This window comes from Cydia pomonella, unplaced genomic scaffold (genome assembly GCF_033807575.1).
Source record: "Cydia pomonella isolate Wapato2018A unplaced genomic scaffold, ilCydPomo1 PGA_scaffold_178, whole genome shotgun sequence".
NCBI lineage: Eukaryota > Metazoa > Arthropoda > Insecta > Lepidoptera > Tortricidae > Cydia > Cydia pomonella.
In genome coordinates, this window is record NW_026907820.1 from 308,928 (window position 1) to 322,766 (window position 13,839).

At 42.2% G+C, this 13,839-nt stretch overlaps 1 protein-coding gene and 1 long non-coding RNA gene across 2 annotated transcripts in view; both read left to right on the forward strand.

Annotated features, from left to right (window-relative positions):
• Nucleotides 1–13,839, forward strand: part of LOC133533554 (uncharacterized) — a 146,654-nt gene that overhangs the window by 46,735 nt on the left and 86,080 nt on the right. The gene's annotated exons all lie outside the window — the stretch shown is intronic.
• LOC133533565 (syntenin-1-like) lies at nt 973–5,151 on the forward strand. The gene is made up of 5 exons (XM_061872565.1): nt 973–1,131; nt 1,245–1,484; nt 1,571–1,902; nt 2,599–2,862; nt 3,211–5,151. Exons 2-5 carry the CDS (start codon nt 1,254–1,256, stop codon nt 3,257–3,259), a joined length of 876 nt encoding a protein of 291 aa, XP_061728549.1. The 5' UTR covers nt 973–1,131; nt 1,245–1,253; the 3' UTR covers nt 3,260–5,151.

The window sequence follows — 13,839 nt, forward strand, 5'->3', positions numbered from 1 at the left end:
ATAGTGTTTACAGACGGGCGTACCTGTCTCATTGGTCCGTTTCGATTTATTTGACTGCTTAGCCAACATGCCAATCGTCAACGTTCCGTAGCGTAGCGTAGTCGTCTCTCTCTATCACTCTTCCGCATTAGTGCGACAGTGACAGTTGCGTTTCGTACGCTACGCAACGATTGGCATTGACGATTAAAATGACCCGTGTACCATCTGGGCTATCAAAATCGCTGCCAACTTATCTTGGTTTGACTCTAGTTACATGTGTAGGTGGCATTAGAAACCATATTTTTATTATTGTTATTTTTTTACAGACATATCTGTTTTTTTTTTCTCTTTTTATTGGAGAATCAACTGAAGTATGCGACAGGATAATAGGTTACATTGTTAGGTACATACAATATAGAGATGAACACTTACTTCCTTAAACGCTCTCACTAAAACAAAGACAGAAAAGTTTTGGAAAGTACTTTGTTATTTACAAGAGTTGCCAGCTGACTTCTTTCCGCGGAATCCACGGATTTACATTCGTGGCTCGTGGATCGGCTCACGGCTCGGCTCGCGGCTCGTCTCGTGTCTCGTCTCGTGTCTCGGCCCCAACTCAGCTCCACGAGCTAATGAACACACTCTCGCCTTGTGGCTTAGCTCGCGGCTCGGCTCGTCTCGTGTCTCGGCCACAGCCCCTAAGCCCCCTAAGCTCGTCGAGCTAATCAATTTTAATCACAAGCAGCACGGTATAAGGTTTGTAACCGAATGAAAAGCGGGACGCGATTATAAACAGCAAGCGCGCTTCCCCCACGAGCTACTTTTGACTCGTGCCCAAAAAATCGCTCCGGACGCGAGCCGAGCCACGAGCCCAGCGGCTCGTCATTCGCACGCGAATGTACAACGCCATTTGTTTTTTTATTGGGTTATATTTGTTTTTTTTTGTGACGTGCATACATACATATCGCATGTCTGCAATTGCATTATTGTGACTCAGGGTGGGCCTTTCCCAGTTCTCAGTGGATTTTGACATTCTTTGATTTTGACAAACTTGTTCGTGTATAAAATAAGTTTTCTGCGTATATTAGTTTTGCTTTGGGTTAACTAGGAGATATCTCCTTTAAACTCCGTCATACTTTATTTTGTTGTAATAAGGTGAGTGATTTGCCGTTTGTTAGTACTTCAATCAGAAACTATACTGTTATAAGTTGACCTTAACGCGCAACTGTTTAGGTAAAAATGTAACGTAGTAATTATTTCATTTTTAGGTGGTAAGGATGTCGCTGTACCCTTCTCTGGAGGACATGAAGGTGGACACCATGGTGCGGGCCCAGATGGCCCAGCATCAGGGTCCGCCACCCTACACTCACAACCACCTGCCAGTGGCAGCTGCCCCATCCGCCCCTGCCCCAACTGGCCAATTCTACCCCTCCTTGGGAGAATACATGGGTTTAGAGTTCTCCGAAAGTGTCATTGCCGCGAATATGCCAGAATATCGAGTCCAAAACGTAAGTTAATCACTATCCATAAACATTCAAGATTTAATAGTACATTGATGTATGCTTATGCTTAGTATTATTTCACTACATTTCAGGTTCAATCTGGAGGTACAGTAAGCAACCTGATAGCTCCCCTATCCTCTCAATCAGTGTCCCTACCGAAAGCTACTGTAACTAATGCCATAAGGCAAGTGGTTCTTTGCAAAGATGCAGATGGCAAGTGTGGGGTCCGTCTGCATTCCGTCAACAGTGGTGTATTTGTGTGCTATGTCGCTGCTGGGAGCCCTGCAGCTCTGGCCGGGCTCAGGTTTGGAGACCAAGTACTGGAAATAAATGATGTAGCACTTGCTGGCCTGACTATGGAGAAGTGCCATGAGTTGTTGCGAAAGGCGCCTGTTAATGGAATCACAATGGCAGTGAGGGACAGGTACATTTCAATGATTTACATCTTACACCTTGCCATTGAAACAACAAATACTGTCACCCTTTTTTACTTGACTGCTACAACAGCAATGCCGGATTTAGAGGTCTGGAGGCCTCGGGCAATAAAGGAGTGGAGGCCCCCTGGCCCCAATTTTTTTCCAAATAAAATGGTAAATTTACCGAATTCTCTATTGTGGGGGGCCCCTCTTTTGTGGAGGCCTGGGGCAGTAGCCCCGGTTGCCCTCCCCTAAATCCGGCCCTGTACAACAGTGCTGATTTGATAGAATCTTGCTAGGACTTTAACACAGACATGTTACTGCAGATTGATTAAATTCTATTTTAGTATGGCATGAATATGTTTTTCCAGTCTGACAGAGAACTTTGTAACATAAAATTCTATATCATAGTCCATAATACAACCGGTTTGACCTAGTGGGTAGTGCACCTGACTATGAAGCTGATGATCCCGGGTTCGAATCCCGGTAAGGAAATTTATCTTTTCTTGAAATCTGTTCCTGAGTCATGGGTGTTTTTTATGTATATAAGTATGTAATTATCTATATACATACCAATATCGTCACATAGTACCCATACTACAAGCTTTGCTTAAATAATTTGGGGCTAGGTCAATCTGTGTAAGATTGTCCCCAAAATATTTATTGAAAAAATATATATTATTGTCTCATCTTGTCATTTTTAGGCCTTTTGAGAGGACTATTACTCTGCACAAAGACTCCATTGGACATGTGGGCTTCCACTTCAAAGATGGGAAAGTTGTTGGTCTAGTAAAGGATTCATCTGCGGCTCGTAACGGAATGCTGACCGATCATCAGCTAATGGAAGTGAACACAGTCAATGTTGTTGGAATGAAAGATAAAGAAATATCAAAAGTAATTGATAACAGCCCGTCTGTTGTAAACATTACAATTATTCCACACTATATTTACAAGCACATGATAAGCAAGTAAGTACTTGATGCAATTGCAACATTGAAATATATCTCTATTTAACAAAGAGAAATTATACATTTGTGTTTTAAAATATGATTTAGAATGAATCAACTTACAGGTTGCTACACATTGTGGCATAGTTTTTGTTTTAATTAATACATTCATGTCAAATGTAATGTATGTAATGTAATGGATCTATGTAATGTATGTATTTAAGCATTTGTATATTACATATATATATATTGTTGTCCGAGTACCCACAACACAAGCTTTCTTGAGCTTACCGTGGGACTTATTGTTAGTCAATCTGTGTAAGAATATCCTATAATATTTATTTAATTAATGTGTATTTTCTTTTCCAGGATGTCTTCGTCACTGTTCAAGGAGTTTGATCGTACACCAGCTGTCTAAGTAAAGTTATTTCTTTTACACAAATTATCTTATATTTAAGGCTCAACTATACATGCATTTCTTTAGTCACGAATTTATTAAGAGGTATCACATTTATCGTAATTGCCACAGTTCTTTTTAGAAAGTCAGAACTCATCTCTTTCATTGTTTAAGCTTAGTTTAATTTTAAACCTACTTATTGCATACTATATATATTCATTGTGTTTTTCTAACTTAAAAAGTAACACTTTGCCAGTTATCAATTAGGATGACTGATATTTGTCTACAATCAAAGTGGTACATTTTCTGCCTCAGAAAACGGAACTATTTATGCTATTTTAGTCTTTAGGGGCTGTGAATCGAGATTGTCTCAAGGCGAGTCGCTAGTGGCAGGAAGGCCTAACAATCAGCCATTGTTTAAAGTCCTTATCTAACGGAATTACCGCTGTCCGGGTACACGGTGCTAATTAGAATGCCCTAGTTTTGCTTATTTAGTACGTAAAGAATTTGTGAGTCATAACCATAACTGACCAGAGTTTGCGATCCGTTGTGAAAAATACGGCATGAGTCACGGCATGAACTTAATGATAAACTATGTCACTTAGTGAAAGGCTACTTAGTTTCCACGTGATATCATTAAAGGAAGGAAATGAAGGTGTTTGGATTGGACGTAAGAACAATGCCTGTTTCTTTTATTTATAAAGACTTAGTTTTATAAAACAAGTAAATATCGTTAGGGCAAACTAAATCTCGAGTGGTAGATGGCTGAGTATGAATCAGGGCAGCCCTGGTAAAGCTGAGTTTTTTTTTCTGTAGACGTTGTGACATAGTTTTTCTTGTTAAATCAGGTAATACAGCGAATATAAATGATGCTAGATGTCGCTATAGCCTCTCTAAGGCTCATATATGGTGGAAATATTGGCTGTATTGGTAGCTCAGATGGCAGAGCACTGTACTAGTGATCCAGTGGTTGTTTTCCACTTTTAATTTATTTCTAAGCTTAATAGCATCGTTCACAGACGTTTCTGCTTGATACAACATTAATTTGGAGACAGTAATGATAATGCGATTTAGTGTTAAAAAAGCAATGTCAACAATATTGAACAGGTATTTGTTTTCTTATCTTTCTTATATTTAGCAATCTAATTATATTAGGCATAAGTACTGCACAAGTATATGCCTCTACCTATGCACTTCTCATTTAAAGACTGGGCTGTTTACTTTATAATTTTCATCCCATAGTGTGCTATAGTAAAGTTGTTCTTTCGATTTTCTGCCAAATGCGATTGCTTGGTTTTCAATCGAGCAGTTTATTCAACTATTTATAGACTGTTACTTTCTTTATTTGTAGTTATACGATATTTTATAACCTTTACACACTTTAGATGTACAGTCAACCAATTAGAATCCTAGGCCACTATAGAACTTGACACGCATCACTCAATAAGCACTGTCGTAGAAGTCATTATGGCATGGTTCTATAGTGGCCTAGGAATCAAATTGGTTGACTGACCTATGCATATGCATGTGTTATATTATTATAGAAAAATTAGAGTTGATGTTTACATTTAATACCTTGTTTATTTTATTACAGTAATAATATTTTTAAAAGTGCCATTATGATTGTCAATATTGATTATAATTTAAACATTTTGATAATAGAGTATCTAATCCTATTTGATTGTGTGTCTTAATGAAAATTATAGATTGATTAATATAATAAATTTGGTTTTCAATTGCATTAGAGAATATGTAGAAGAATAATTGGTCTTGATTTATATGTAGAATTTAATATTATTTACGTTATTTGTAGATAAAATATTATATTTCAAAATAAGATAGATGATAATACGACTGAATGTTGGTTTTCGTAATTTTAATAGTCATATAACAAAACCAAAGACTTATTGATTGTAATTGTTCAATAGCGAGAGAGTGGACTGTAGTTCGAAAAAGGGGGGCGATAGGGAATGAAATTTAGGGGTCGGTTGAGCAAGAAAGTTGTGTTGCGATAAAATTAAATTACTGAGTTGAGCTTGAGTGTAAAAGAACAGTGTAGGGCGAAGTTACCTTCCAGTCCGGGAGTTGTGGAGTGAAATCGTCGGTCGCCGCTGAAGACCGCTGGTGGCGATTCCGGCTGTCCTTTGTCGCAAGCTAGAAGTAAGCTTAGAACCGTTACCTTGAGTCATCCAACTTAGACCTCGGATTTTCCACTTCACGGATGTGCACGGCGTCCTTCGGCTACACAACACTGATACTAAATATGTGCTAATAATGTTACTGGTAGTAGTGCTTTGGGTCAACGCGAAAATAATAACGAGAATAGCGGAACGATGTGATCTAGTGGTAGGTTCGTGACACACTGGCTCTGTCAACTGTATAACAGGGCAACAGTTTGTCTTTTGAATATTTGAATGTCAACTGTGACATGGTGTTGCCACAGTGAATACAGAAAGTATATTATTAAGGCGTAACTGAACATTCCGCCCACCAAAATACACCAGTATTTTGACTAAGCGAGAAAGAACAATGGAAGTGGAACGAGTGCGATAATATTAAAACTAAACGAGGAATGGACAACACAAATGTAGCGCACTAAAGTGACTACGCAGGTAGTGGACACAGCTTGACCACAGGTCGTTTGTACAACCCTGTGGCAGTGCGCACAGTAACCACACGACAGATCCCGTCGGACCCGGGATGTGTATCGATAATGCGACCCAGTGGCCACTTCATTGGGCTCGTCTGCTCGTTCACAACGAGCACAAGTGCGCCAACTTCGACGTTAGGATGTCTGTCATGCCACTTCATCCGCTGCTGGAGAGTATGCATATACTCCTTCGACCATTTGTTCCAGAAGTCCTGGTGCATCTTCTGAAGCAACTTCCAGCGTTGGAGAGGGCTAACCCGAACGTCTGAGAAGTCTTCCTCAGGCACGACCGATAAGGGTTCCGTGGTGAGGAAATGACCCGGTGTCAAGGCCGACAGGTCGTTGGGATCAGTGCTGAGTGGAGTGAGTGGCCTCGAGTTGAGTAAAGCCTCGACTTGGGCTAAGATCGTCGAAAATTCCTCATATGTTAACCTTTGGTTCCCGACGACACGCGACAAGTGTGTTTTTACAGCCTTGATACCGGCTTCCGCGAGACCTGAAAAGTGAGGGCTGCCTGGCGGATTAAATTCGAATTTAATCTCGCTATGCGTAGCAGCATCTCCTACTAGACGTTGCAAAATGTTGCTCGCACCGACGAAATTCTTCCCCTGGTCGGACACCAATCTATTACACCGACCACGACGTGCGACGAAGCGTCGAAGCGCGGCGAGAAACGCGTCTGAGGACAGTTCAGTGACGAGCTCCGTGTGTATGGCCTTTGTCGAGGTGCAGACGAAGACGCAAATATAACCCTTGTAAGTTTTGTTTCCCCGTCCGCGACCCAGGGCTATGTCGAAAGGTCCTCCGAAGTCGACAGCAGCACTCAAGAACGCCTTGAGCTGAGCCACCCTATAAGTTGGCAAATCACCCATGAAGGGCGCTGGAGCACCGAGTGGTCGGACACGGAAGCATTTCATGCATTTCGACGTGACTGCGTAGATAGCTCGCTTCGGGGACAGTATCCAGAAATGCTGCGATAGCAAATTCTGAAGCGTTTGGACGCCTGGATGCATGAAACGCTTATGATACTCGTCAATCAAAAGGGAGGTTAGCCGACTGTCGCGAGGTAGTAAAAGGGGATGTTTAACATCAAACTCGAGAGAGGTTCGCGACAGGCGTCCGCCCACCCTCAAGAGACCCGCGTCATCGAGGAATGGGGACAGTTTTTTGAATGACTTCGGGAGGGAGTTCGAAAGATTGTTCTTCACCTTCTCGATCTCCGAAGCAAAATGGCATTGTTGCACAAAGCCCACGAGAAACATTAGAGCCTGTTTTATTTCCAGGGGTGTTAAAGGGCCATCCAACAGGTTGTTAGACGTCCTTTTATTTCTCACGTTGTGCACGAAACGACGACAATATGCGAGGACACGTTGGAGTGTCCTCAGCGCCGAGAATTTGTTTATTAAGTTGTCAGTCCACGTCTCCTGCACTGAGACGGAGAGGACAATCACCTTGCGCTCTTCGTGTAGGACATCCACGTCGACTGACAACGTTGGTTTAGGCCAGTCAGACTTGTCCAGCACGAGCCAAGATGGACCCTTCCACCAGTTACTATGGTGGACCAGGTCGTCCGGCAAAAGCCCTCGCGACCCACAGTCGGCTGGATTGTCGCCAGTCCTAACGTGTCGCCAACAATCAGGAGGGATAATCTCCTGGATGTGACTTACCCGGTTAGCCACGAAGGTTTTCCACTTGGAGGGGCAAGACTTTATCCAAGTCAACGCAACGCTGGAATCAGACCATGCATAAACCTTATCGATTTTGTGGAGAGGCTCTAGAGCCTCTGCGACCGACGCTACTAAATCTGCAAGCAGAACTGCGGCCAGCAATTCCAAACGTGGTATGGACAACTTACGAAGAGGGGCCACTTTAGATTTACCACAAACCAGCTGGACGTACCGCGTTCCGTTCTCACCCGACGTTCGAATGTAGATCACCGCGCAAAATCCTCGCTCTGAGGCATCGCAGAACCCGTGGACTTCGAGCGAGACAAAATCCTTGACCATTCGGCGCGGGACTGACACGGATCTCAACGAGGGCAGCTGCGCTTTGAACTCTTGCCAGTCGGAGGCAAGGTTCTCTGGCGCGTCGTCATCCCACGAGACACCTGAGACCCAGAGCAACTGCATAAGATATTTCGCGAAGAATGTTACTGGTGATAGGAGGCCTAGAGGGTCAAAGATCCGAGCAATCTCCGAGAGAATGGTACGTTTAGTGCACCGACGATCTTCGACAGCCACCTGAAAGGTAAAGTCGTCCCCTTGAGGTAACCACGAGAGGCCAAGAATTTTTAGGGAAATGTCCCCAATGGAGTTAAACTCCCGAAAGTTCTCAGAATACAGGTCTGAGGTGGGGACACCATCGAAGAACTCCTGTTGGTTCGACGTCCACTTCCGTAAATGGAAACCACCAGAAGCTAATATTGTCGACAACTCTGACCGAAGCCTCCGAGCTTCTTGAACAGAATCAGCTCCAGACACCACATCATCGACATAGATGTCGCGGTCTAGAACTGTTGAACCGGAAGGGTATTCTGCTACCGATTCCTTGGCCAATTGAGCGATTGTTCGGAGAGCTTGGTAAGGAGCGGACGAAACGCCGTATGTAACGGTCAGCAGTCGATAGTCCCGGACAGGCTCATTGACAGACGGACGCCAAAGGATACGCTGATATTCAGCATCTTCCGGGGACACTAAAATCTGCCTATACATTTGCTTGACGTCGGCCGTGAAGACAACACTATGCCAACGAAAACGAAGGAGCAAGTGGAAGATGTTGTTTTGCAGCTTCTGCCCTGGCAGTAGCGCGTCATTTAGCGAGATGCCTCGGCTGTCCTTGGCACTGGCATCAAATACGACCCGAAGAGGAGTGCTGGTCGACGAGGGCCTCAACACTCCATGATGGGGAATGTAGAAGAACTTCCCCACATCCACCTTCGGGGGGTCACATTCCTCAAGGTGGCGACAGCTTTCGTAGTCCTTCATAAAGGCTACATAATTTTTGTAAAAATCGGAGTTACTCAATAACTTCCGCTCTAACGAGGAAAATCTCTTAAGAGCGATGGCCCGAGAGCCCGAGAAAGTGGGTTTGTTGGAAGTGTCAGTAAAAGGTAGAGGAACGACAAATCTACCTTCTTCTGTGCGACGAAAGTTAGCGAGAAAATATTCCTCGCACAACTGATCCTCCTTCGACAAAATGACAGTGTTCGGGGAGCTGACATCTTCCAACTCCCAGAACTTCTTAATAGAGTCGTCAATTGACAACTTGCCCACGACCAGTTGACAGCTGTTGCCACGGAACCGAGACCGACAAATCTCCGTAGCACCGTCACCCGCGTCACCCATCAAGATCCACCCGAAAATGGTGTTTAGGGCAGTCGCCTGGCCAGGGGCCCCACGGATTAAACCGGGGCGCAACGAGGAAGCGAAAATGTTGACATTCAGGAGCAAGTCAACAGGCCCTGGAATGTGCCAATAGGGGTCGGCTAATTCCAAGCCCCTAATATGTTGCCATGAGGAGACATCAATCTGTTCCGTTGGCATTTCTGGACAGATTTTTGGCAACAAATAAGCCTCCAATGAAATAGAGATATCAGAACTTCCATGGCTTGGCGAAACGGTACATGACAATGTGCCACCGGGCCTAGCCTCCACTTCACCGATACCAGTCACAGAATGCTTCCCATATTCTGCCCGAAGACCAAGCTTTTGTGCACATGCTTCGCTTAAAAAGTTGCAACCACTGGCACAGTCAAGCAAAGCCCTTACCGCTACTAAGTCACCTTGGGCATTTCTCACCAAAACCTTGGCAGTTGAGAATAAAGAAGAAGCCGCAACATTACTTGCTACCATTGCCAGCGGACTTGATGTGTCTGATGGAGGTGGCGAGTTATTTACACCTACTGCCGGGGAAACAGGCACATTTGCCTTATTAAAATGTAACAGTGTATGATGGGAGAACCGACACTGCTCACACCGCTGTTTTGACTTGCAGGTCTTGACAGAATGAGACCCCGACAAACACAGAATACACAACTTGTTCTCTTTAACACACTTGAATCGAGCAGCGGGGTCATATTTAAGAAAAGTTGGACATGATGTAAGGCTATGAGCCTGCCCACAGATCACACATATTGGAGCGGAGACTACTAAGGCCATTTTTGGCTTACTCGAAGACTTACTACTACTAGGCTGAGGAGTACTAGCAACAAATCCCATTGACCCAGCAGCATCTAGCGCTCGGTGTCGTCTTTCAATAAAATCCTGCAACTTACTATATTCTGGGATATCATCAGAGTCATGCTCCAGCTCAAACTGCTCCTTCGTGTTCCTATCCAACTTCGACCACAGTAATTGTAAAAGTAAGAAATTTTTGTCCGGCAAATCAAAACCCTTCAAAATCGATACGTTTTCAGTAAAAACCCTATGAACCCGTTGTAAGTCACTAGCCCGAGACGCTTTCACTGGCTCACAATGTATAAGTTTGTCATAGTATGTAGTTGCAATTAATCTAATTTTATTATATTGCTTGTACAGCGCTTCATATGCAACCTTATAATTATCATCGGTCACAGGATAATTCTTTATAAGGTCGTACGCCTCATTCTGCACACTCGATAGCAAATAGTGTAACTTTTCTACAGGGGCAATGTCTGTTCGCTTATCTACTAACGAGTTAAACAATTGTATAAAGGTTACCCAATTTTCAATTTTACCATCGAAAGCTTTAATTTGTAATTTTGGCAACTTTGGCAAGACTGGCTGTGGTGCCCCCGAACCTGCCGAAGCCCCAGCGAAAGATTGCTTTCCATTCTGCAACCGCGATCTCACTGCCCTAACTTTCGAGTCGAACATCGCGGTATGGGAGCAAATCTCGCGGTGCTCGCTTCGCGGAGCATTGCTTAGAAGCCTTATTTGTGCTTCATGAAAGTTCTTTGCAATTGTACACAATTCATTCTCGTCACATAAAGCTAATTCCGAATCCGATAGCATCTGTAAATACTCTATTCTCATCACTTGATAGTCACGAGCAATCATTACCGTGTCTACACCATCCTCTTTCTCGACAGATTTATCACCGTGCGACATGTTAATAAACACAAAACACTGCGATTATTACACAAAAAAAAACTTCAAAACAAACTGCAATTCACTTAACTTCATAGACATACAACATAACCTTAGCTTACACTTCAATGACTGACACTGACAGCTGACAGTTGATACTTGACAACTATCAAAAACGTTGCCAGCAATATTAACAAGTGACCGAATGATTTTATTAAAGCACCACTACACGACCAACTTTCTTGCTTACCCTCGAACTTTTTAATAAGTCTACCCTAAATTTTTAATGCAAAAGATGACAAAACAAATTTGAGTAAGCAACTATAAAACGAGAAACGACAAACCATAGGTACTTTATCAAACTATGCGGATCGAAGGCCAAAATGTTCAATAGCGAGAGAGTGGACTGTAGTTCGAAAAAGGGGGGCGATAGGGAATGAAATTTAGGGGTCGGTTGAGCAAGAAAGTTGTGTTGCGATAAAATTAAATTACTGAGTTGAGCTTGAGTGTAAAAGAACAGTGTAGGGCGAAGTTACCTTCCAGTCCGGGAGTTGTGGAGTGAAATCGTCGGTCGCCGCTGAAGACCGCTGGTGGCGATTCCGGCTGTCCTTTGTCGCAAGCTAGAAGTAAGCTTAGAACCGTTACCTTGAGTCATCCAACTTAGACCTCGGATTTTCCACTTCACGGATGTGCACGGCGTCCTTCGGCTACACAACACTGATACTAAATATGTGCTAATAATGTTACTGGTAGTAGTGCTTTGGGTCAACGCGAAAATAATAACGAGAATAGCGGAACGATGTGATCTAGTGGTAGGTTCGTGACACACTGGCTCTGTCAACTGTATAACAGGGCAACAGTTTGTCTTTTGAATATTTGAATGTCAACTGTGACATGGTGTTGCCACAGTGAATACAGAAAGTATATTATTAAGGCGTAACTGAACAGTAATAGAGAAGTAAAGTTTAAGAAAGAAACGTAGTTCTCAGTCAGACAGCCGAACAGACGCTGTAGGATCATTCCACCGTTACGTAATCGACATTTATGCACAAATTTTTATGACTTTCCAAACCTGGCACTCTTTTGGATTGTCTTTTTATCGTGTATTATAGTATCATATTAAAGCCGTTTGTGCTTGTGCTTTTTAAGAGTTTCCTTGTCAACTTAGGTATTCACTAGACTTAACTCAAAACTCATCATTCAAAACTGTAACTAGGTACTATAGTAAAAGTATTAGTAGAAATTCGGCATTATAGCAAACGTTACGCAAGCGACTCGTAATCCATATAATACTCTAATAACGCCAATAGTTTGAGCTACAATTAGGCATTGCTTATATAATGGATTTTGTAAAAAAGACTAGATGAGAAACTTACCCTTTTCACGGAATGCTTTGCTCCTGTACTGACCAAATGCTCAATTTCTTTATTCAACATCAACTCTTGACAGTCAGAATTACATCATAATTGAGCATAATGTACAGAGTCGTGCAACTCGCGCAGCGTCATCTACATCAGCTGTCAAATTCGAAACTCTGATTTGTCTTGGACTTTACACAATCAATGAATCTTTGACGAAAAACAATTGCAAATATATTGTATGTATGTGTACCTATTGTGTAGCCCGCCGCTTAGAAATACATTTTCAGACTTGTCATTTTCAAAAATTCAAATTTTAATACGTTTGTGCCATAATTTGCAAGAAATCATATTTTTGACACAACATGTAACCTGTTCAAAGGTCATGTCTCAAAATTTATCTACTTACATATTTCTAAGCGACAAGAAACAATTAAAGTAACAGACACTTTATTTTCAGTAGATACTCTTGCCTATATTTGTCAGGTCAACAAAATCGTCCGTGTTTTCTTACAAATCTAAGTATTCAGTTTGCAATAAGATCATTATTGTCTATCTTATTTATTAATAACATTAAGAAGTAAGTCAACGTAATTACGTAAGTTGTTAGTTTATCCACTGTAATAATATATTGTATACTTATATTCTTTTATACAAAATAAAGTACCTATATTTAAAAAAAACGTAATAGCAACTATTATTCGTACTACCTATATACTTATAGACCAAAATCCCAGAGCCGCCTTCCTAGTTTTAGTAATGTTGAATAGAACCGAATGTCTTGATGTCTGTTATGGGCTTGTGCACAAATCACGCGAGGTTTTTTCGGCTACTTTTTTGACCCCCCCCTCTCCCTTGGTGATATTTGGTGAGGTTCTTGGCTAACCTCCCCTCCCCCACATAACCTCACGTGTATTTTTATTTTATTCTTTTCGTTCGACCTGATGTTAAGATAAATAGTCTTGTATAGAGTACATCTTGTTTATACTCGCTATTTTGGAGTGGCAAGTGAAGATTTATGTTTAACGAAACTGAGACAAAATATGTGGAAGATATTTTTTCTTAGTTTCGATCACTAGAAAAATATACGTGAGGTCTTCGCGTACCCCTCCTCCCCCAACGTGATCTGTCGTGATTTTTTCTTGACCACCCCTCCCCCCATCGAACCTCGCGTGATTTGTGCATAAGCCCTATGATAGGTAGATTTAGTGGTGGTGGTGGCAAGTGAGTTGAGATGAATGATTACACACACAATAATTATATACAGTGTGTTTATTGAGTCAACTGCGATAATTTACGGGGTGAATATATAGGTCATACTGAGCAACTTTTAGTTTTGGACCAACCACGATCACATCGTGAAATGCGAAATCGCGAAAAAAATTGGCTGTTTCATACAATCTGGCTGTCTGACTTTGACATTTTCTATGGGAAGTAAAGATTTTTTTCACGATTTGGGAGTTGGTCCCATAGTAAAAGTTGCTCAGTATGAACTATATATTCAGCACGTAAATTACTGCACGTGAC

Coding starts and splice junctions, on each gene's coding strand:
- LOC133533565 (XM_061872565.1), top strand. CDS start 1,254: ATGTCGCTGTACCCTTCTCTGGAGGACATGAAGGTGGACACCATGGTG. Junction 1,903..2,598: donor ACAATGGCAGTGAGGGACAG/GTACATTTCAAT, acceptor TGTCATTTTTAG/GCCTTTTGAGAGGACTATTA. Junction 2,863..3,210: donor TACAAGCACATGATAAGCAA/GTAAGTACTTGA, acceptor TTTCTTTTCCAG/GATGTCTTCGTCACTGTTCA.